This window comes from Tenrec ecaudatus, chromosome 1 (assembly GCF_050624435.1).
Source record: "Tenrec ecaudatus isolate mTenEca1 chromosome 1, mTenEca1.hap1, whole genome shotgun sequence".
NCBI lineage: Eukaryota > Metazoa > Chordata > Mammalia > Afrosoricida > Tenrecidae > Tenrec > Tenrec ecaudatus.
This window is the reverse complement of record NC_134530.1, coordinates 52,382,749-52,405,063: the sequence shown is the minus strand read 5'-3', so window position 1 is coordinate 52,405,063 and position 22,315 is coordinate 52,382,749. Positions and strand designations below refer to the sequence as shown.

The following is a 22,315-nucleotide window of genomic DNA, read 5'->3' as shown; positions in this document are numbered from 1 at the left end:
TTTGGGGGGGGGGCAAGTTATAAAATTGGTAATCAGATAGGCCAAAAGAGAAGATGAAATTATATGTCATTTTGAAGACCTCAAGTTTCTGCTTTTCATAGGAAAGGGCACCCCACCCTGGTGAAGAAATAGTTCCCTCTTCCTTTTCTCAGGATCCTGGAGCTTTTGTAATATAACCTCCTGGCTGGCCTGGCTTTGACCCCTGTCTGCTGCCCGTGAAGCCTACAGACACAGCCCCACTTTGTCTCCAGCTGGGTAGAACTTAGGAGAGCAGGTCATGGCTCTCATTCTCGGTCGCTGGTTCCCATAGGAGGTTTTCCTGTTTTCACAGTGGATGGTAGTGCTCTTTAAAAGAGAATTATTATCATTTGAAACTTTTTTAGGATTCTGGTTGTGTGCACCTAAGTCTCCTGGGTTCTTTATTGTGGACATGAATGAAAAGGCAACAAAACTCATTGGGTTATCAAGTTGCTGATGTGTTGTTGTTGTTGTTAGGTACCATCAAGTGTCTTCTGACCCATACGGACCCTATGCACAACAAAACAAACCACTGCCTGGCCCTCTCCTATCCTCACAATTGTTTCTTCTTGAGCCCATTATTCAGGCCACACTGTGGATGTGTCAGTCCATCTCTCTAGGGTCATTTAAGTTAGCCAGCATTTCCTCCTGACACTGAGGAACCAGATGAGTGATGTGTGGTCTGCCCACAAGGGAACTTACAGTCTAGTCCAGGAGGAGGGCAACTCCATCTGTAGTTTGGGGGGTGGTAAAGTGCTCTGATAGGCTCTGAATGGAGTGCCCATGGGCACCGGAAACAGAAGAGGGGCGTCTACCACCAAGTGATAAACCACCACCACCTTTTCTCTTTTTTTTTGGTTCTCCCATCCCTCCTCCTCCCAGCAGACTATGCTAATATTTTACATGTTATAAAAATTAGCATAACACTTAGGAAAAACCTTTCAAGAGGAGGGCTGCTTACCCAAAAAAAACCGTGCATGTGTTTTATTTGTATCAAAATAAGGTAACCCCTCCCTGCTTTCTCTAAAGACAGAATGTGTGTGTTGGGTCCCCCAGGAGCTCGGCTGGGTGGTGTCTGAGGAGAGGAAGTGTACCAGTGTTCTAAGCAGAAGAGCCAGAGTCACTCGTGGGAAAAAACAGCGACAAGGGGGAAACAGTGTGTCTGATGAACAGAAGTTTAACAAACACCTATGTCCACAACATTTCAAAAGGTTGCTGGGGAAAGAATTGGAATTAAAATATAAAAATGATAAACTACCTGAACATAAGCTCCATAAGGGCAAGATATTTGAGCACTGTGTGTCAAGATACCAGCCATGTCGTCCATCCCTAAAGAACTGAGGGTCCTAGGAATTCAACCATGTCAGTGCAGTCTTGTCACATTAACTGAAGAACTATGGTGCCCTTTAAAGACTTTTGTTAAGATTCGGAAACAAAAAGTCATCAGAAGGAGCCCAATCTGGACTGGAAGAGGGATGTCCAATCATTTCCCTTTGAGACTCTTGCAAAAGTGCCCCTGTGTGAGGAGAGGCATGGTGCGATTGAAGAGATTGCCCAACACAATGCCCTCATCAAAAGTGCCTTGTTTGATGAGAGCATTGTGTTGGAAAAGGACTCTCTAGTGAAGCTTTCTTGGGTGTTTTTCTGCTAAAGCTTTGGCTGCCGTTCTCAAAGCATTGTCCTAATAAGCAGATATCACCATTCTTTGGCCCTCCAGAATGTCAACAAGCAAACTACCTTGAGCAGCTAAAATACCATTTCCATGACCTTTGATATTGACAACTGGGTAGCCAGTTACTTTGGTTGTACTATGTCTCCAGGATCATACTGGTAAAGCCATGTTTTATTTCCTATATAATTCTTCCAAGAAATGCTTCAGGATCTTTGTCCTCAAAAACTCACTGTCATGGAGTCAGTTAACTCACAGTGAGTCTATGAGACAGGAGACTGTGCCTGTGGGCAGTTTTGGGTGGAGGCCAACTGTTACTCTTCACCAGAGTAGAAAACTCTTTTTCCCACAGAGGAGCTGTTGGCTTCGAACTGCAGACCTTGCAGGTAGCAGTTAACATCCTTGCTTGTAACCGCTATACTACCAGGGCTCGACTGACTGATCTTGATCCTATTTATGTGAAATTTCCATTAAAGTTATGCTCTTAGCAGCACCTGATAGGCACCAATTGGGCAGAAAGATTGCTTAACTTTAGTTTTTAAGCCAGAATTGTGTAAACTGAATCAGTTGCTATGTCTAGGATGTTGGCTCTTGTTTGTGCTGTTGATCATGGTGGGCCCTCTTCAGTTGGGGTACAAACAAGGTTACTTGCTTCCTCAAAAATTGATGTGGATGATTTGCTGCTGTGGACTTCCTCTTCAGCTTTGCCTTGTTCCTTCCTAAAAGGAGTTAACCATTTGTAGACTCCTGGTTTCTTTGGCTCATTGTCCCCATGATCTTCATAAAGCATCGATGATTTCACCATTTTTCCACCTAAGCTTCACCATAAATTTGATGTTTGTTCTTGCTTCAATTTTAGTAGAATTCATGTTATTCTTTGCATAGTCTTGTCATAATACACATTTTTGATGAGCTCTTCTAAGTCCCCTTTTATAATCCTGTGAGGCTGAAGCTGAGGGGGGCATGGACATGACTTGCTATCGGCCATGAGATTCAGACTCAAGGTGGACTGGACTTCTTGTAGCACATGGACAGAACCATCCATCTGGACTTCACTTCTAGTGTAATTGGGGGCCAAGCCCATTCTAGCCAAGTTTCCTCATTCTTGCTTCCAAGGTGAAACTTGGCAGGCACACCCCTCTGCTGAACGGGGCTTCCTTTCCAGGATATGTAGCTCTACCCAGTGGAACACCAAGTTTTCATTAGACTCTGATGCTGGCCTAGCACCTGGCCTCTAGCTCTCTGGTGGGGTTCTGGGCCTTTCCCACCTTGCGGAGGGGGTTGCTCTTTTGAGAGAAGGAGGAGCAGGGAGCTGGGTTCTAGTCCCAACTCTGCCACTGATTACTCACTGCCATGAAGTCAGTACTGACTCATATCAACCTCCTGTGGGTTTCCAAGACTGTAACAGTTTACAGGAATTGTCTTTCTCAAACTGCTGACCCATCTGAATTGCAGGCCAGCTCGAAACCACTACACCACCAGGGCTCCACGATTAGAATGAGGAAATTACTCCAATCTACGTTCTTTGAGTTGCCCTCGATAAAATAAAGGGCTTGATCACGATCAGCCGTGGTGAATTCCTGTCCGAATTCCTGTCCTGACTTTACATTCTGGCCACCTCAAAACCTATACACCTCTGTGCCCCGGTCCCCCAAACAGCATTCCTGCCGAGACTACGTGCAGGCTCGGCTTTCTTCTCCGCATGGTGCGGCAGGCACAGAAGTTTTGTTCTGAGACAGGAATCCCTGGCCAGCTCCAAACATGCCCTGAGGCTGCAGAGGTGTCGTGCTCACCACTGGTTGCACCAGCAGTGTCAGGCAGCAACAACATGGCTAGAATTCGGGAGTCCTGATTGCACCCAGAGCCCCTTTGCCCTGGTTGGTGCCACAGTCAGCAGTGCTCCCACTAGGAAGAGGCTGCTTGGGCATCCTGCCACTGTCAAAGAGACAAAGGCAGCTAGCTGTTGGCAAGAACTGCCCCCTGCTGTGGGGCAGTCTTGCTCTATAGAGCAACAAGAAGAGTTAGACATAAGCAGACCAAGCCATGAAAACGGCAGCTCCCGTCAAGTGGATTGTGATGGATAGGGAGAATATTCTAGAGCTCACAAGGTTTCTGGGAATTTCAGCTGAAGCAGACAGAGGGTTTCTTGACCAACCCAAGGAGAGACTTCCAGAAGTTGCTATAAGTCTGTGATTCTTCTGAGTTCAAAGTGATTGTCCTAAAGAGCAAAAGGATGGGTCCTGAGTGGTGGGAGGGGCACGACAGAGGCACAGGGAGGGTGGACATGGGACACAGGAGCTTTGCTTAGCAAAAGGAGCCTGCCTGAAAGCCCTGGGCTCCCCGAGAAGCCCACGAGTCAAGGGTCAGCTGAGGTACTTCATTCCCTCACAATGGCCCAGTTGTCCTCTGCTTATTAATTATTAATCAAAGCCCCAGAAAAATGTGCCCAGCTCCCCAGACATTTCATGACCATGGGGCTGCAGACAGACTGGCCAGAACCACAGAAGATGTCAGCTTCCTTCCCTCAGTGCCCAACCCGCCCTCTGGGTCCCCTGCATGGGAGCGTGCCCGTGGCCAGCGACACTCTCCCTCTTCAAAATGATAGTGACCTATTTGAGGTGACCAAGACAAAGGTGCCCGATAAGTACAGATGGTTGCTAATCAAATGCAGAGGGCGGGAAAGATACCTTAGCAGAGCTGGCAAGTGCCCATCTCTCAGGGTGAGTATAATTGAGCCCAGTCTCCCAGGTACTGGCCTCTTTTTTTCCTCCCCCTCTCAAAAGGCTCTTTCTTCTGCCAGCTTTTGTCTCCCTTGTACTTCACACAGTGTCACAGGTGTACAGCCAGGGCCTCAAAGGAGCCTTTGTGACCATATCCAGTCTGGGATCTGCCAACTGAAGACAATGGCATCCCGGCAGTGTGCCTGGCGCCATTTCCCTCACAGGAGAAGCTGAGAACGGTTCTGGGGAACCGACTTGTAATCAGGCTGGGCTGGGGGGGGGGGGGCTCTTATTTACACTCCACAACACAGCCCCCTGTTCCTTTGGTTAGTCTAAATAACAATGGAGAAAAAAGAGCAGTGAAGGGAAATTGCTAACATTACACCAAAGGTCCAGCTCCTGGAATACAAAGTTGGCCTCCAGTTTCCATCCTTCAGCAGCATGGTATCCTTGATGACGCTGTGTCTGTGATATTGATGGCATTCCTTGGGGCATGCTGGGGCCAGTCTCCCTGGGGAGATAGGGCTGGGCCAACGTTCCCTGCAACGGGTCAGACCCACCCCCTGCCATGGCCCACCTGTGTCTGCAGCTTCAGTTTCACATCTCCTACTCACTCGCTCGTGCTTGCTTGACCCCAGCCTCACTCCTGCCTGCCCTCCCACTGTGTGAATTGCAGCTTGCCCCGAGACCAGAACTGAGAGGAGCTCATCACCCCGTGGTGTTTGGGGAAACACTGTCCTATAGGCCATGAAGCTCATGTTCCCAGCCCAGGTTACATCGGGATATCTAGATGATACCAAGCTAAGGGGGAGGGGGGGGCTTGTTAACTTCCCAGAGCCTTTTGTATGCTAGTGTACAATCAGAATCTCAAAAAGGGAGGTTTTGGATTTCCCACACTTTCTGGGACCTCATAGTACGTCCCAGAATTAGAATCCCATAAACCGTTTAGCCGATGCTGGAATCGTGTTTAATAGATTGGACTTTGGAAGCAAACTTAAGATCAGTTCATACCACTTTCTAACAGTCTGGCCTTAGGCAAGTTACTTCTCTGAGCTTTGGTTTCCTCATCTGTAAGCTAGTAGTGTTTTGAGGATAAAATAACATTGGAAACAATGAAGGATCACTAGATAGGAAATAGACTTTGGTGATTAAAATGACAACTGGAGATCGCATAATAGAATTTTGCAAGACCAATTACTTACTCTGCAGATCATCTTTTTTCAGCATCATAAACAGTGACTATATCCAGGCCCTTGCCTGAGTACACAAGAATCAAATCGACTACATCTGTGGAAAGAGACAAGATAAGCTCAATATCACCAATTAGAACAAAACCAGGGGGCTAACTGCAAAACAGACCCATCAGTTGCTCATATGCCAGTTCAAATTGAAGGGGAAGAAAGTCCACTAGGACCAAAATGCAACATAATTCCACCTGAATTTAGAGACCATCACCAGAGTATATTTGATGCACCAAAAACTAACAAACAAAACCTGGGTGAGTTCTGGAATGAAGAAACCAAAGAGAATGTCAGAAAAGACTGAAACTTGCTCTTGATCATGCAGTAGTCAAAGCTAAAGAGACATTGAGGTCAAAGAGCTGAGCAGCACATTTCAAAGAGTGACTCAAGAAGACAAAGGACTACAATGAAATGTGCAAAGAGCTGGAGTTAGAAAACCACAAGAGAAGAACACACTCAGATAGCTGAAGCCGAAACAACTGAAGAAGAAAATTCAAGCCTCGAGTTTTAATATTGAAGGATACTCGAGTCCAGAAACAAACAATCAAGAAGCATCAAGGAAAGATGGAAGGAATACATACAGTCACCATACCCCAGCATTAAGCTGTTTCAAGGGGTAGCATGTAATGATGCAAAAACCAATGATACAGAAGGAAAACGTCCAAGTGGCCCTGGAGACATTAGTAAAGCAAGGCTCCAGGAATTGACAGATTACTGGTTGGAATGTTTCACAAACTGATGAAGCACTGGAACACTCACTCACCTATACTAAAAAATTGGAAAACAACCAACAGAAAGAAATCCATTATTTGTGCCCATTCCAAAGAAAGGTGATCCAACGGAATGCAGAAATTGTTGACTAATATCCCTAATATAACATATGGGCAAAATGTTGCTGACGATAATTCAAAAGGCATTGCAGTGATACATCTAAAGGAAACTGCCAGAAATGCAAGCCAGATTTCGGAAGAGGGCATGGCATAAGGGACATCATTGCTAATGCCACACGGCTCTTGACTGAAAGCAGAGACTGCCAGAAAGATGACCAACTGTTTATTGACTGCAAAGACATTTAACCATGGATCATAACAAATTGGGAATAATATTGCAAATGAGGGAAAGACCTAATGGTGCTCCTACAGGACCTGTATATAGAACAAGAGGCAGTAATTCAGACAGCACAAGGGGCACTTCCGCTTTAAAATCAGGAAGACTGTTAGCATTGAATCCTTTCACTGTGCTTTTTTTTGCTGGGTCTCTTAGCTGAGCAAATGTGATATGTAGAATGCAGCATCAGAGTTGGAGGAAGACTCATAAGCAATATGCAGAAAATACAGCTTTTTTTGCTGAAAGCAAGAAGGACTTGAAGTGCTTACTGATAAAGATAAAGACAATATCCTCAATATGGATTACACCTCACCATAAAATAAACATCCTCACAACTGGACCATAAGGAACATCACAGTAAATGGGGAAAAGATTTAAATTGTCAAGAATTTCACTTTACTTGGATCCATAATCCATGTCCCTGAGAGCAGCAGTCAGGAGGTCAAAGGGTGTATTGCTTTTGGCAAATCTGCTGCAAAAGACCGCCTGAAAGTATTCAAAAGCAAAGATGTCACTTTGAAGACTAAGGTGTCCCTGATCCAAACCCTGTATTTTCACTCACTGCCCATGCATGTAAAAGCTCGACAATGAATAAGGGAGACCAAAGAACAATTTGTGCCTTTGGATTACGATGTTGGTAAAGAATATTGAACATGCCAGGGATTGCCAGACGAATGGACAAATTGTTATTGTAAGTGGTACAAGCCAAACTACTGCTTAAAAGCAAGGATGTGTTATCAGGAGGGACCAGTCTAGGAGAAAGATAACCTGCTTGGCAAACTAGAGGGGCCGTTGGAAAGGGGATGCCTCATAGGATGCATTGCCACAGCAGCTGCAACAAGGGTTCGAGCATCGGAATGATTGTGAGGATGACAGAATGCCACACTGTTCTGTTGTATTCGTGGGGTCACAGTGTGTCAGATCGGACTCGGGCACCTAACAACACAGTAAAAGAAGACCCTAAAGGAGATGGACTGACAGTGACTACCACAATAGGCTTAAACACACAAGTGGTTGTGAAGATGGCACAGGACCGGGCAGTGTTTCCTTTGGTTGAACATCAGGTTCCTATGAGTCAGGACTGACCTAATGGCAACCTAACTGAGAAGTGGAAAACAGGTGCAGAGCAGAGGTAGAATTCAGCCAGGAATGTGAAGTTGAGAAAGATTTTATTGAGGCAGGGAAACAACTCCTGGGTGGGAAGGGGGAGCAGAGAAAGGGACGGGGGCATCTTGAGCTCCCGGGCGGATTCCACGACCCAACAAGTTAGGTGAGGAAAATCGCGCCCAGCAGTGGGACATATGTAGGGCTTGAGCCAAGGACATATGTACTGATAAGGGGAAGGAGGCTTGCTGATGCTGCAGTTGCAGGGTCTGAGTCAGGGTGTGGTCTGTGAGTAAATCATCCCGGAACGCTGAGGAAAGGGACTATACAGACTCAGCCCGGAGACACAAGCTCCTTGGAACACTGGAGTCAGGGCCTGCACAGTCCAGCTCTGGTCTTGAGAGGCGGGGGGGGGGGGGGGGGGGGGAAGGGGCTGCATAATCCAGCAGGCTATCATTCGAGAGAGCTGGGGGAAGCGGCTGCGTGGTCCAGACCTGGCCCAAACACACTAACAACATAGACATATCATAGTGCACATTTCATCTTCACTTTCCTGTGAGGAAAATAACCATGGGTCTTAGAATTCACTTAAAGATCATCTCAATTTTTATCTGTGCCCATCTTTCTGGAGGATTTTCCAAACGGGAGAACCAGTACAAGCCTCCTGGGTTGGCACCCCTCCCCTGAGCCCCTACCATTGGGCAGTTTTATATCACATTTCCCCCTAGGGAGAAAACTCAGTGATGTCTTTCTGAAGCCTTCTTGGTCATTGGCTTCTTCTGGCATGCTCTGCCAACCACTGAGTAAAGGAAGACCCTATTCTCTGTCCTCCATGAGCTCCCAGCCTGACAGGGAGAGAAACACCTGCTGATTAGGAAGTAAGACAACCTGGATGAATTTTGAAAACATGCTGGCGACGTAGTCACAAAAGGACAAATACTGTATGACCCTGCAAATGCAGACACACCAGAGTTTATGAGTGTTTTCCAGAAGGAGAGCGCGAGGGAAGTGATTGCTCGAGGGACACTGAGCTTCTGTTACAGGTGCTGGAAAATGCACAAGTGGAGAGGGACACGTTGCACAACATGATGACTGTGATTAGTGTCCCTGAAGGACATGTACACCATTTTTGTTGAAATGGCAAATGTTCTATCCCTGTGCATGTGTAGTGAGGCCCTTGAGTTGCAAACAGCTAACATGCTTGGCTATTAGCTGAAATGATTGGTCATTTAAATACACCCAGAGGCACCTCAGAAGAAAGACCTGGCACTCTACTTTTTAAAAATCAGCCATTTAAGACCCTTGTGGAGTACCTTTCTACTCTTGACACACATGGGTTTCCATGTGTTGGAATCGACACAGTGGCAACTGCATTGTGTGTGTGTGTGTGTGTGTGTTTAATATATCTTTTTACTGCAGTAAAAAAAAAAGACAAACAGGGGATACAAGTAAAGAGCACTGAGCTTGAGCTTGGAGTCTGGAAGCCCAGGGTCTAGATCCAATTTTGTATCCGCAGTTTCAAAATTTACAAAGCTCTGAAGACTTGACAGTTTTCCCTAGCTCATTTAGAGGCAAAACATGATCTGACTTGAGATGCGGATGTGGTCTTTACACATCCCACTGTGTGTGACTTCATACATTTCGCTGCAGAAACAGCACGTCTGATTACAGGGTGCTGCCCCACCCCCACTGGAGGCTGTGTGCTCTGTCGTGCTGGGCTGTGGAGCACGACTGACCCCAAAAGTTTGGGGAAAGGGGTTGTGAGTTTATGCTTTGTCATGATCAATTGAAGAAAAGTGCAAAAGGGCTTTTGTAAACGAAAAAGCAAACTGACGTAAGGCGTTCCTGAACAGCACATTTGTACTGGGAGTGCAGGACAAGGACAGGGTTTGTATTTTTTCCTAGGCCAGGACAAGGTCAGAAGGCACCTTAGAAGAAGTAAAATTTGAGCTGGGTTTAAAAGGACAAAGCCGACTTGCTCAGAGGGTAGAGAAGGTGCTCCGGAGCGGTGGAAACGGAATGCTGGGCTGCAGAAGAATGTGCGGGAAAATGTGTAAGCTGCTTGAGACCATGGTCTTTGTCAGTTCTAGCAAAACTGATTCTCTGACAAAATGCAGGCGAGAAGCCGTTGGGATAATATAGAGGGGCAGCTAGGCCAAAAGCCATTTACCTTGAGCAGGATTTGCCTTTGGAGTGCTCCTTGTGCAAACGTTCATGAAGGTAGCACCAGCAGCATGCTTGCCAATGCCTCTGGGCTCAGCCTGCCAGCTCCGCCTCCCTTGGCCTGTGAGGCAGGTCCAGGGAGGTTCCATCCCAAACACCAATCCGGCGGCATCTGTGCACCTTACCAGGGGTCAATCACATCATCCACTTACTGCGTTTGGTGATCTTGAGCCAGTTTCTTGTTGCCTCTTTTGCCTCATTTCTCAGCTATAGAATGAGAATAATAGTATTATGAGCAAATGGAAGCTGGCATGTACAGCACTTGGCACAGCCCCTACCTGGTAAGCACTTGACCAAGAGGAACTATTATTACAAGAACACTCTCTTCTGATTGTGTGTAGGCACTTACACTCCTGAAAAGCCCGTCTCTTATTCCCTCTGCCTCCGGTCAGCAGCTCCTTGCTAGTTAGCCATGTTCTGCAGCACTTGCCCTTGGTCACAGCCCAGATCCGTGGGAGCCCTAGTAGGCAGGCAGGGGGAGTGCCTGAACCAATCTCAGCATGCTGGGATACAGCCTTGGTGGGGCCAAGAGGAAGTGTTGGGGCTGCTAACCACAAACTTGGTGGTTCAAACCTACCAGCCTCCTACCATGTGCAGAATGGTGAAGCTACCTGTGCCTGTAAAGCTTTACAGCTTTGGCACCCTCACATAGGGCCACTAGGTCTGGATCAGCTCCATGGCAATGGCTTTGTTTTGTTTGTGTGTGTGTGTGTGTGTACACACACACCCCTGGTAGCACAAGGGGTCAGTGCTTGGCCGATAACCAAAAGGGTAATGGTTCACACCCACCAGCCTCGCCCGCAGGAGAAAGCTGTGACAGTCTGCTTTATTTCATAACCTTGGCAATCCTGTAGGGCTATTCTACTCTGCCTTGCAGGGTCACTGTCAGCATCAACTCGGCAGCCGTGGGTTCTGATTTGGGGGTGTAGAGCTTGGTAAACGAGCACCTACTTTGGAATAAGGCAAACCTCTTCCCAGGCATCTTTCCCTGGGGAGGGTCACCATCTCCAGAAGGCTCAGAATCCCGCTGCATAGAATGGGATCATCCATCCTTTCCTCACAAGGGGGCTTCGTCTTTCGGCAGACAGTATATTTAACGCCCATAGCACAGGACCTGGTGTAGAACAAGCTTCTAACCAATGCCCGCCATTATTACTAATACAAAGCCACTCTTGACAATCCCACTTCTGCTGGAAGAGCACGCCTCCACTGTAACCAGGAGGACCGGGGCTTGGGTTGGTTTTCGCAGGAAGTGGGTGGTGCAGGACAGCAGCTTAGTGTCATGACATGGTCGCCTCGTGCTAAGACCCTCTGATTGGCAGTTACATATGTCTTTGGTATGTGAAAAGAGATTTCTTTCTTAGAAAGTGCATTTGGGCAGAAGAAAGCATTGTAACATAAACTCATAGGGGTGGGGAGAAAGAAGCCAAAGGAATGTCAGGTCGTCAGAACTCTGGGGCCCACAGTTCTAGTCCACTCATCAGTGCTGCATGGTTGCCACTGTCCGTGGATGGATGGATGGATGGATGGATGGATGGATGGATGGATATTGTTCTTTTTGATTACAAAAGCAATGCCCGGATATAGTCCTCATGACCCTCCCTCACCCTCCCTGTTACCCGTGGTGTCTGGGCCCCTCCATGAGCAAAGGGAGTTAACACAGACATCAGAGAGAAAAGGCTCTCGGAAGTGAGCAGGCACAGACCACCACCCCTGTATCCAGACAGAGAAACCAGGCCCAGTCCAGACAGAGCCAGATCCTCACCCTGAAGGGGTGAGTCCCAGTCACTCTTACTGGCAGAAAAGTGTCCACTCCTCTGTGTTAGGGCCAGCACAAGTAGGAAATAAGTGGACTGACCCCGCTCCCCAGAATTCCAAAGAATTCCTTGGGATACCGCATATCTGGAGATCCTGCTCCAGTGAATGGACCTGGGCCTGTGAGCACACCAGGCAGGCCTTCAGAGCAAACATTTCTGGGCAACAAGACCAGTCGAGGCCAATATGTTTTGACTTTTCTGTTCTAAAGTGGGCCTCGGGTTTGGGAGGCCATGGGGGAAGGTCCCCTTGCAGGTCGAGAAAGAGTTAACGTGGATCCTGAGCTGGTTCCTTACAGCACCTCTCTCTCTCAGCAGAACACTGGGCCCTACAATGACAGCTCAGATCACCACTGCCTGACCTACTTTGGGGAGACGATTTGAGTGAAAGACATCGTCTGGCTCTGGTGACATTAACGTCTCTCTTTGGCTTTATGCTCAGACTGAAGAACCTGGAGCTCACTGCTATGGGCGGATCGGATGTCCATGTGAAGATGCTGGCGGCCCCTGTCAATCCAGCTGACATAAATATGATCCAAGGTAACCTTGCTTTCTGTGGATTTTGTTCATTGCCTTTTTTGCTTCGCTGTCCCCTGGTTTCCAGCCCCACCACCCCACCACCCCGCCCGCCTCCATCAGATGCGGGTTTGAAAGCCCTGAGATTGGCAGCAGTTGTCCTCCACATGAGCCGGCTGCAGACTGGGTTGGCCCATGTGAGCCTCCGCCCTAGGGGGGTGGGGGTGAGGGGGCGAGGCTTTTTGAAGGTTAGCACCGCGGTGGGGGCACACCAATGGCTAGGATGTGCCAGGCTCATTTCATGAATCATCTCACCTGAGCCTCGAACATACCCAAGGATGCTGCGGGGTCTAGCCCCCTGGGCAGCGCACATGGTCAGTGCCTGACCACTCACCAAAAAGCTAATGCCTTGCATCCACCTAGAGGCACCTCAGAAGCACGGCCTGACCATGTCTTGCCAAGAGGTCACAGCCGTGTTGGAGCAGCCAGCACACATAAAGAAACGCTTGTGATCGTTAGCCATGAGAAAGAGATGCAAATCGGAACAAGGAGCTATCATATCTCAAGCCAGCATTCACAGCAAAGTTTAACAAGAAGACAAAGCCAACAGGTGGTGGTGAGGGTGAGGTGAGACGAGAACCTTCAAACCCTGCTGGTGGTGCCAGAACCTGGCACGCCATCCTGGAAAACAGGGTGGGGCTTCCTTAAGAAGCTGGAGGTGAGTACCCCACACCCCATCCTGGAGCTCTGACGCTCACCACAGCACTGCTCCCACAGCAGGCCCGTGCAAACAGCCTGAATGTGCACAACGGAGGAGTGAACAAGCAAACCGCGGTGCATAGGAGCAGTGGGAGCCCAGAAGGTCACTGCCTAGGAAGCGCCCTGCAGTTGCTATGAGTCAGAATCGACCCAGCGGCTAAAGCGCAGAGAGGTTGGGTGCACAGTTCACCAGAGGCACAGCTCACATCAGGCTTGGCTCTCTGGCTCCAACCCCGTGCTCTTTCACGGTCCAACCTGGTCGGATGCCCCTCTTTGCCCTTCTCTTAGGGAACTATGGCCTCCTTCCCACACTGCCAGCTGTCGGAGGAAACGAAGGCGTTGGCCAAGTGGTGGCGGTGGGCAGCAATGTGACGGGGGTGAAGCCAGGAGACTGGGTGATCCCAACCAATGCCGGCTTGGGTAAGTGTCCCCAGGTGGCAGCAACCCCTGCTGGTGTTCCGCCCGCTGAATGCAGTGCCAGGTTTCTTGCTGAACCCGTGGTCTCCCTCCAGTCGGGAAGGGAAGTGAACCGCGAGAGAGCAGAAATCCCCCGTCTTTTCTGCACTGCAGGTGTTACACCTGCTCTCTACCTGGGCCTATGTTCATCTGTCTCCTGATGTCTCTGAATCCCTGCGGTAAAAGGGAGAACGAGGAGGCTTCCAAAAGTTGGTGGAAATTTTAAATATAAAGCTCGTGGATTTCTTCCACGGGCTTTTTAAAGCCTCTGTGTAAAACCAGGCGGCCCTGCCCTCCTACAGGTTGCAGTCTAGGGGAGCGCTCTCTGAACCTCAAGGGGAGTGGAAAGAGTCCACAGGGGAAAACAGGGCAATTCTTGCCACTCACCGCAGCATAGCAGCCGACACAGCTAAGTGCACGTTAAGCTGTTGGAACCCACCAGCTTCTTTGTAGGAGAAAGACAGGCTTTCTACTCCTGTCAAGAGTTACCATCTCAGAAACTCCAAGAGGCAGGGCTGCCTTATCCTACAGAGTCACTGTGAGGCAGCATCGACTCCATTGGCAGGGATTGAGCTTCACTGCCCTATGCATGTGTGCGTGCATGTGTGCATGCGTGTGTGTGTGTGTGCGAGACAGCCATGAGGAGGGCTCCATGAGGAGGGCTCCAAGAAGACTTCCAGGAGAGGTTCATCAGGAGGGGCGTTGGAAGGTGAGGTTTTCTAGGGTGTGTAATGTAAGCCATGCTGATTGCACGTGGCGGGAACATCATGAGCAGGCGCAGCACTCCGCTCCGTGTGGGAAAGGGTGGGTGGTCCTGAGAGCAGCTGAGGGAGGACTGCGGAAGTGAGAAGACCACCAAGGGTAGGGCCCTGCCAAGGCCCGGCTGAGCGGCTGGAGTTTTCCCCGAGCGCCTGGAGGGAGCCCTGGTGAGTGTTGTTCCTTAGCGGGTGGTGGTTTCCTTGACGGGCCCATGGTGCACGTGGGTCTGACGGCAGGTGGGAAAGGGCAGCGAGGCAGACGCACTCCACGCCATCAGCCATATGAGGAGCCGAGGCTGCAGAAGTGACGCCCTCGCTCAACCACTCGTAGCAAACTAAGAGTCCGCCGGGCTCTTGGCTCCCCTCTCTCTGGATTAGAACTTACAGAAACCCAACTCAAAATACCAAAACTTCCAGTTGGCCTGTGGAACTAGGAAATGCACACAATGGAAAGCTTCAGGCACAGCTGGATCCAGGAGCCCCAGTGGTAGGTCACAGTCCTGGCTCTGCCTTGTTCTCACTGGTTCTCAGGTATGCCTGCCCCACGCCCATCGGAGTGTGCTACAGTGCTAGTAACAATAGAAACAAACCATTAGCCACTCCCTTTGTGGCCGGCACTATTATGTCATCACATAGGTTAATTATCCCTACAACACGAGATAGATACTTTTATTACCCCCTTTTGCAGACCTCAAGAATTCAGCAGCTGGCTCAAAGTCACTCCACCAGTATGTGGTGGAGTTAAAAAACCCACTCTGACCTATACCGACCCTCCCTGGATCCTTGCCCAGCCCTGAACCAGCTGCAGATGGGTGGGCTGAGCCACTGACGGCCCTGGTTGAGTTTCCTGCCCGAGTGCAGTGTGGAGGCCAGACCCTTGATGGTAGCCTCAGAGGGTAGGAGGGAGCTGTTGTGGAAAGACAGATTCCAGGCTTCAGGAAACCGTAACCCAAGCCCAGGACAAGCCCTTTGTTTCTCGGGACCCAGGGAGCTGCCGAGGCCGGCTCCACCCTCTGCCCAGCCACCTGAGCGAATTGTGTGTTGGAAGGACCTTGCTCAACACAGAGTAGCCCCAATGCCGGCCCCTGTGCTGCGGGGAGGACACTCGATGTGAGTCAGACACAAGCCTGCCTTCCCAGGGCTCTTCGCCACAGGTGGGGGCTGCAGGAAGGGGGAAGCAGGACCTAACAGCCATGTCATCAGTGCTGCGTCCAGACAAGGGTCCCTTCTCTTGGGAGCAGTCAGAAAGACTTCCCAAAGACCTGATGCTTGAACAAGATCTGGAAGACAGGCCGGGCACATACCCAGTGGGCAGCTGGGAGCCACTCTGGGGGAGCGGAGAGCCCAGCAGCAGAGTAGGCTCCTTCTGACGGTGAGGGTCAGGGGCCCGGGGAAGCGTGCTTTGGTCAGGTTTGTGCTGGAGGCCAGTGGCCACTGAGAAGGTGGGGAACGATGCAAGGCAGGCCGAGGAGGCTGAGAACCAAAACAAGACAGGGCTGGAGAGGACAGGCAGGACGTGGACATCACTCGGATTTGGAGGGGAGCAGAATCAAGGGTGTCCGCCAGGTGTGCGGGTAATTGCAGGGGTGGCAGCGGCAGCCAGAGCTGAGATTCCTGCCTGGAGAAAAGGTGAGTCTTTTCAACAAGGTGCCAGCCGGGGCGGGTGGAGATTTTGTAATTGTCAGGGACTGTAATTACCTCCGTTTGTTCAGTAAACATTCTGTGAGCATCTGGAGCACGCGGGGCTCTGGGATAGACAGCGCGAACAGCCGGGGTCTTTGTTCGAGTGAGCACGGCACGTTAGTACAAGTGGCTCTCATGAAACTCCGTGGCCAGATCCTGGGAGTTCTCCATAAGCTTCTCAGCTGTCCGTGCCACGAGCAGCCCGCTCCCACATGCAGCCACTCCGTCCAGGGGGACGGGCGGGGGGGGGGGGGGCACACCTGTGCCAGCTGCTCTTCACCTTGGAAAATGCTTGAGACCCTCTGTACGATAGGAGGAAGGGCCCTGGCCTGGGGAGGGCCTCTGGGTGAGCTTGTTGGAGTCACACCTACTTTGAGCCTCAGGTTCCCCATCCCTCAAGTGGCAGAGTCGCTGCCTTGCTCTCTCCTCAGACCCTCAGGAGGCAGCACAGAGGAGGGAGTGACTGCAGGGATGCTTTGCAAACTCGGAACTTCTGTGCACGGCAGATCACAGGTCAACAAGCCTCTTCCTTACGGGGTGACATAGTAAAGGGTCCAGGCCCTGCTGATCATGTACTATCCGGCTCTGCTGTTGTACAAACCATAGCAACCACAACCCACTGCTGTCCACTTGATTCAACGCACAGCGACCCCATGGGGCAGAGTAGAGCTGCTCCCTTGGGTTTCCAACCTAGGCTGTAAGTCTTTACAGGAGCAGGCAGCCTCGTCTTTCTCCCGAGGAACTACTGGTGGGTTCAAACTGCTAACCGTGCGGTTGGCAGCCCAACACGGCACCCACTGTGCTACCAAGCAGCCATGGACAATCCAGGAGCATGACCGGGTTCCAGTACAACTTGGTTTACAGCAACAGGCCAGGTGGGCCATGAGCTGTAGTCCACTGGCCCTGCGTGAGATAGCAGGGACAGCTGAGGGTGACCAGGAGCCCTTAGGGCTCCCCCCGCAAAGGGAACCAAAGTGTTACAGGGCGCTGGCCACTACGGGCATCTCCGTCCAGGTGCCATTTCATGCCATCCCTGTGCCGTGAGTGGCATTGTCTTTGTTTTATAGGGCAAGAACTGCAACAAAGAAGGGGGGAGTGATCCCACAACTAGTAAGTGACAAGGCAAGGTTGTTTCAAACGGGTCTCTCCCGCTGCAGTCTCCATGTTTCTGCTAAAAACCCTGAGTGCCTGTGGAGCTAACCGGGGGCTCTGCCTCATCCCACCCAGGCGCCTTGGGGAGGAGTAGGGGCTGCTGAACCCCAGAAAGCCCTGTCAAGGACTGGCTTTCCATGGTTCTGCCATCATGGGACTTAGAAAACCCCCAAGTTCCTGCACAGAAAGCTCATTACTGAATGCCCGGTACAGGGGTGCAGGACATGTCTGCTTGCATGGCGGAGGCTGAGGGGGAAGACAGTGCAGAGTTGAAAACCAGCCTAGCACAGACCTAGAGAATGCCACGGCGCCTCCTGGATCCGCAGGAGTGGCTCAGAGGGGGCCTGTCAGCTTCTCAGACCACTCAGCGATCGAAACACCTTCCATGTGGTTCCTGCCCCCCCTCCCCAGTTCCTAGCCCCAGAGCCCGTGGTCTTTCCCCTCCTTGGCAGCCCCTGCCTCCCATAGTTGACAGTGTGGGCTGGACACTGTGTGGGCCCCAGCATCTGGGTAGCGAGTGCATCCACTGGAGAACTTTGCGAGCACAGGCCAAGGGCCCCGAGGCAACCCAGGCAAGGCTCCATGCAACTTTGCTAAGGTAATAGAGCAGTGAGTGGTAGAGCCAGGATGTGAGCTGGCACCTGTCTGACCCCGAGGTCTGTCTTCTTCACCAGCTGATGTGTGAGGATCTGTCACCCCTCACCCAATCCCCACCAAGTCCTATTGCCCCTCTCTCCAAGCTGTAACTCAGATCCATCTATGTGCCTTCGTCGCTGCTGCCGGTCTTGGTGTAGGTCACCCTTAGCTGACATCTCAGCCCCTGAAGGAGCCCCCTAATTGGGCTCCCACTTCCACGCCCTCCCCCACCCTGGTCCACCCAGCAGCAAAGTGGCAGGGAGACATCACTTCTCTCAGCCGGTTAGAGGCTTCCATGCACGAGCTGGGCGTGTGCCCAGTGCCAGGCCCTTAGAGCTGTGGGATTGGGCCGCCGGTCAGGACCCTTCAGTGAAGTCAGTCCCGTGTGTTGCAAGCAGCTTGGTTTTGATTTAAACTACAATCACGCCAAGTAGAATAAAAATTAGAATACATCACCTAGTAAGGGCAACAATGGTTGTGTGGAACTTCTGTTGCATGTGAGCATGCACGCGTGCGCACACATGTGCTCACAAGCTTACCGTGTCAAATGGAATCCTTACTGCAGGGTGAGTTTCTGTGACACACCAGCCACATCTCCAGTCCCTCGTCCTGTCACTGCCCACCAGTGTATTCTTCCAGTTCTGCCTTGACGTCCCTCCCGCCTCGGTCTTTTCCCTGTGCCTATGGATTGAGCCTCCAATCGCAAGGGCAGCAGTTCAAACCCACCAGCGACTCCCCGGGAGAGAGCAGAAGCCATGTACTGGCAAGGTCGACTGTCTCAGAACCCCAAAGGGGTGGTCCTCCATCCTGCAGAGCCGCTGAGAGTTGGAGTGGGCCCGCTAGCAGGGAGTGTGGGTTTCTGTGTGGGGAATGTGCCTTGTTTCAGCTTAGTGTCACATGTAGAAGACCTTTCTTGTCTTCCCAGCTAAAGGGCAGGCACTCCCTCCATGCTTCACATTTCGTTTATTTGCCTGTTGACTCTTCACCTACCGCACTAGAACAGAAACTCCATGAAAGCAAGGCGTGTGCCTGTGTTGTTCAACTGTGACCTCCCAACCCCGAGTCCAGCAGCGCCTGGCTCGGTGAACCTCTGAGCTGGGGGGTGGGGTGCAGGCCCCCGGGTTCTGGCTCCAGCTCTTCCCAGATCAGCCAGGCGGCTCTGGATGATTCCCGTGCCATTTCCCGCTCTGCTGAGGGAGGGTTTTCGCCAGCAGCCCATGGTCCTGCCGGCTCGTACCCTCCCCTTCAGAGTGCTGTGCACCGTGCTCTCAGAGGAGGCCAGCCAGGCACTGACCGCCCTTGTCGCTGACCTCTTAGGTTAGGGTCATGGAAACTTGTTGGGTGGAATTCACTCCACCAAGCCAAGGCCCCAAACCAGGTCTCACCTGTAGGCCTCTTGATTCCTGCCTTTACGCTCTTCCACGAAACCACCCCGCGGAGGAGGAGGACTGACGGGAAAGCAGGTGGGCTCGGCTCCCCTTGCCCTCCCTTCAGAGCCCTGTACTGCTGGAGAGCTTGCTGTGTGGCATTAGATAACTCGGACAACCTCTCTGAACCTCTACCACCACATTTGCAAAATGAGAATGGCAAAACCAACCAGACATGATTGTCGTGAAAACTTGGAGCTCTTCAGAGAGTTTGAGTTTTCTTTCCTTATTTTTCTCTTTTTTTCTAAGGGAAATCCAGAGTCCACTGTCCTGAGGAGGGGAACCTGAGGTTGGGGCGGGGGGCACAGGGGTCCTTGCTCACAACTGTGAACACCTCCCCCAACCCAGGGACCTGGCAGACCGAGGCTGTGTTCCACGAAGAAGCGCTGATCAGCGTTCCGAGGGACATCCCCCTGCAGAGTGCTGCCACCCTGAGTGTCAACCCCTGCACTGCCTACAGGATGCTGATGGACTTTGAGCAGCTGCAGCCAGGTAGGGCTCCAGGACTCCACTGCAGAGTGGTCACCGGGAGTGTGAGAGAAAGGGGTCCCCAGCCCCACCAAGTGCTGTGTGGCTGCTCTTATCTAGGAAGAGGTTGCTGAAGGTCCAGGAAAGCTGCCAAAACCTCACGAGGAATGCACTTGGAAGAGCCACAGGGGTGAGGTGCTTTCACCCACTGCCTCCAGCCCCGCTGAGCTGAGCTCCTGGGATCTAGAGCAGGGCGGGGACTCCAGGAAAGCGCTGAGGTCAGTGTTTCCATTGCATACCGACAGCACTTTCCCCTGAGGACAGAGAAGCGGGGCCAGACTGGTGTCGGTGGCGCTGCTTACCAGCTCGAGCCAGGCCACCGAGGCCCCGGCGCAAGTGACGCCCTTCACTGGTTAGGTGACTTGACCTGTCAAATCGTCAGATTCTTCCCCCGTGGAATGGAGACTCCAGAGCGAGCGCTGAGGCTTCACGGAAACACTGCCAGGTAGCCCTCAGCACTGTGCCTGGCACACAGAGCAGTGACTGTCCCCTGTCGTCACTCTTCCTTTTTAGAAGGAAGGAAACAGGGTCAGAGAGGCAAGTTATTTGCAGGAGATCAGCCATCAAGTAACTGAGTGTTTTATGTGGGGTCCCCCGGAGGCAGAGCCTACAACAAGGACTAGGGCAGACAGTCCCTTGGGAGGTGTTCTCAGGAGGGAGGGGACAGGGAGGAGGCACGCCAGTGAAGTCAGGAGTCACCACCATACACTCAGACCTGCTGGGACCCTCTAAAGAACCGACAAGAATAGCCTGGGCCAGTTCCCCATCCACTCCCATCCCCCAGGGTGTAAGAGTTGCCCCCCAGATGCCCCGTGCACATTATGTAAATCCTTGAGCTGGCAGGGGTTGTAGAACTCACCCAGTCTAGCTCTCATCCTGAGAGGGAAACCGAGGCCAAAAGAGGTGGGAGTAGGGGAGGTGGAGACTGGCCCCGGTACAAGCCCAGGAGCCTTCCGTGGAACAGGCGTCACCCAGGACCTTTGCTCAGTAGGCACTCTGGTTTCAGCTGTGGTGGACAGACTGTGCCTGCTGGACATCTTCCCCTCTGCCTCGTGGCCAAGCAGGCTTACAGGTTAAGATTCTGACCTGCAAGAACGATGCTTTACATTGCAACTGAGCATATGTACTGTCGGCCCCTGGTGCCCTCGGGAGGCTGGTCCCAGGCTTCCTCCATCCGTGGGTGCTCAAGTCCCTTCTGTGAAATCAGGGTAGTGTTTGCACACAACCCATGCACATCCCTAGACTACTTAAAATATACCTAGGACCATGTAAACGCTATCGAAAGAGTTCTTTAGACTCCCTTAGCCTTGAGGCATTGTTCAATGACGGGACTTTTACTTGCCATCCTCCCCGCTTCCCCAGATTTTCCATCTTCTTGAGTTGTTTGAATGACAGATGCAGAGCCCATTGATCTTGAGGGCTGACTGCATATGAAGATCCAACATTCAAGGAACAGCATATGCCTTTACTATATGCAATGCAGGAGCCCAGGGTCACAGGTGAGCTGCTACCACAAGGTCAGCAGTTGGAAACCACCAGCGGCTCCGTGCAAGAAACATGAGGCTGTCACTCCCTTAATGAGTTACGGCCTCAGAAACTCACAGGGGCGCTTCTACTCTGTCCTTCAAGGTCACTGTGAGGATCAACTCGATGGCAGTGAGGTTTCGAATATGTATAAAGCACTGTTGTATTTGTTTCTGAATTATATTCACCTTGGTTTTAGTTAAAATAAAGAATTTTTAAATGCTGTTGGCCACACACTAGGCTGATGTCATGATCCACTAATGGGTGACTAGCTGCATGCTGTCCCCACTAAGGGGAACAGGCTGTCTCCTTCCATGAAGTGCTCTGTCTCTGGCGCCATTCTGTTTGTGTCAGACCCCTGTTCCCTCTGCAAAACCGGGTAGCATTTTGGGCTCACAAAGCCCTCCCTGGACACAATGGCTTGTGACCCCAATGATACCCCTGATTGGTGTGCCTGGGACTCCTGTTTTATGGGGAGGAGACTAAACTTCAAAGAGGCCCTGGTTTGGCCTGCCTCTCACAGGTATAGTAAGTGGCGCTGCTGGAACCCACACCCAGGCCCATGATGCTCTTCAGCCCACATTTTCCCCAGCACACCGCGCTGCCGTCTCCATTGGCCAACTCCAGAGCTAGATCTGAGGCTTTGACCACACAGTGGCCAGGTTCTCGAGCACTGTTCTAATCTCAGGTCATGGCAGTGCCCCGTGACTGAATGGTGCAAATGAGAATAACACATGGCCCTTCCCCTCACGAAGCTGTGGATAGAAATCTCTTGTCCTATGTTAGGATCCCAGACTGGGAGCCCAGGGATTGATTTGGGTCTCTTCCTGACTCCGCAGGGGACTCTGTCATCCAGAATGCGGCCAACAGTGGAGTGGGACAGGCAGTCATCCAGCTCGCCGCCGCCCTGGGCCTGAGGACCATCAATGTGGTCCGAGACAGGTGTGTGGGGAGCAAGCCTCTTTCCAGACCACCTGGCC

At 51.3% G+C, this 22,315-nt stretch overlaps 1 protein-coding gene across 1 annotated transcript in view; it reads left to right on the top strand.

The window, feature by feature from the left end:
• MECR (mitochondrial trans-2-enoyl-CoA reductase) overlaps positions 1–22,315 on the top strand; it is a 38,497-nt gene that overhangs the window by 3,340 nt on the left and 12,842 nt on the right. Inside the window, exons 2-5 of the mRNA XM_075553249.1 lie at positions 12,339–12,436; positions 13,460–13,591; positions 19,632–19,775; positions 22,175–22,277. Coding sequence (XP_075409364.1) covers positions 12,339–12,436; positions 13,460–13,591; positions 19,632–19,775; positions 22,175–22,277 — 477 coding nt within the window. The remainder of the gene's footprint in view (positions 1–12,338; positions 12,437–13,459; positions 13,592–19,631; positions 19,776–22,174; positions 22,278–22,315) is intronic.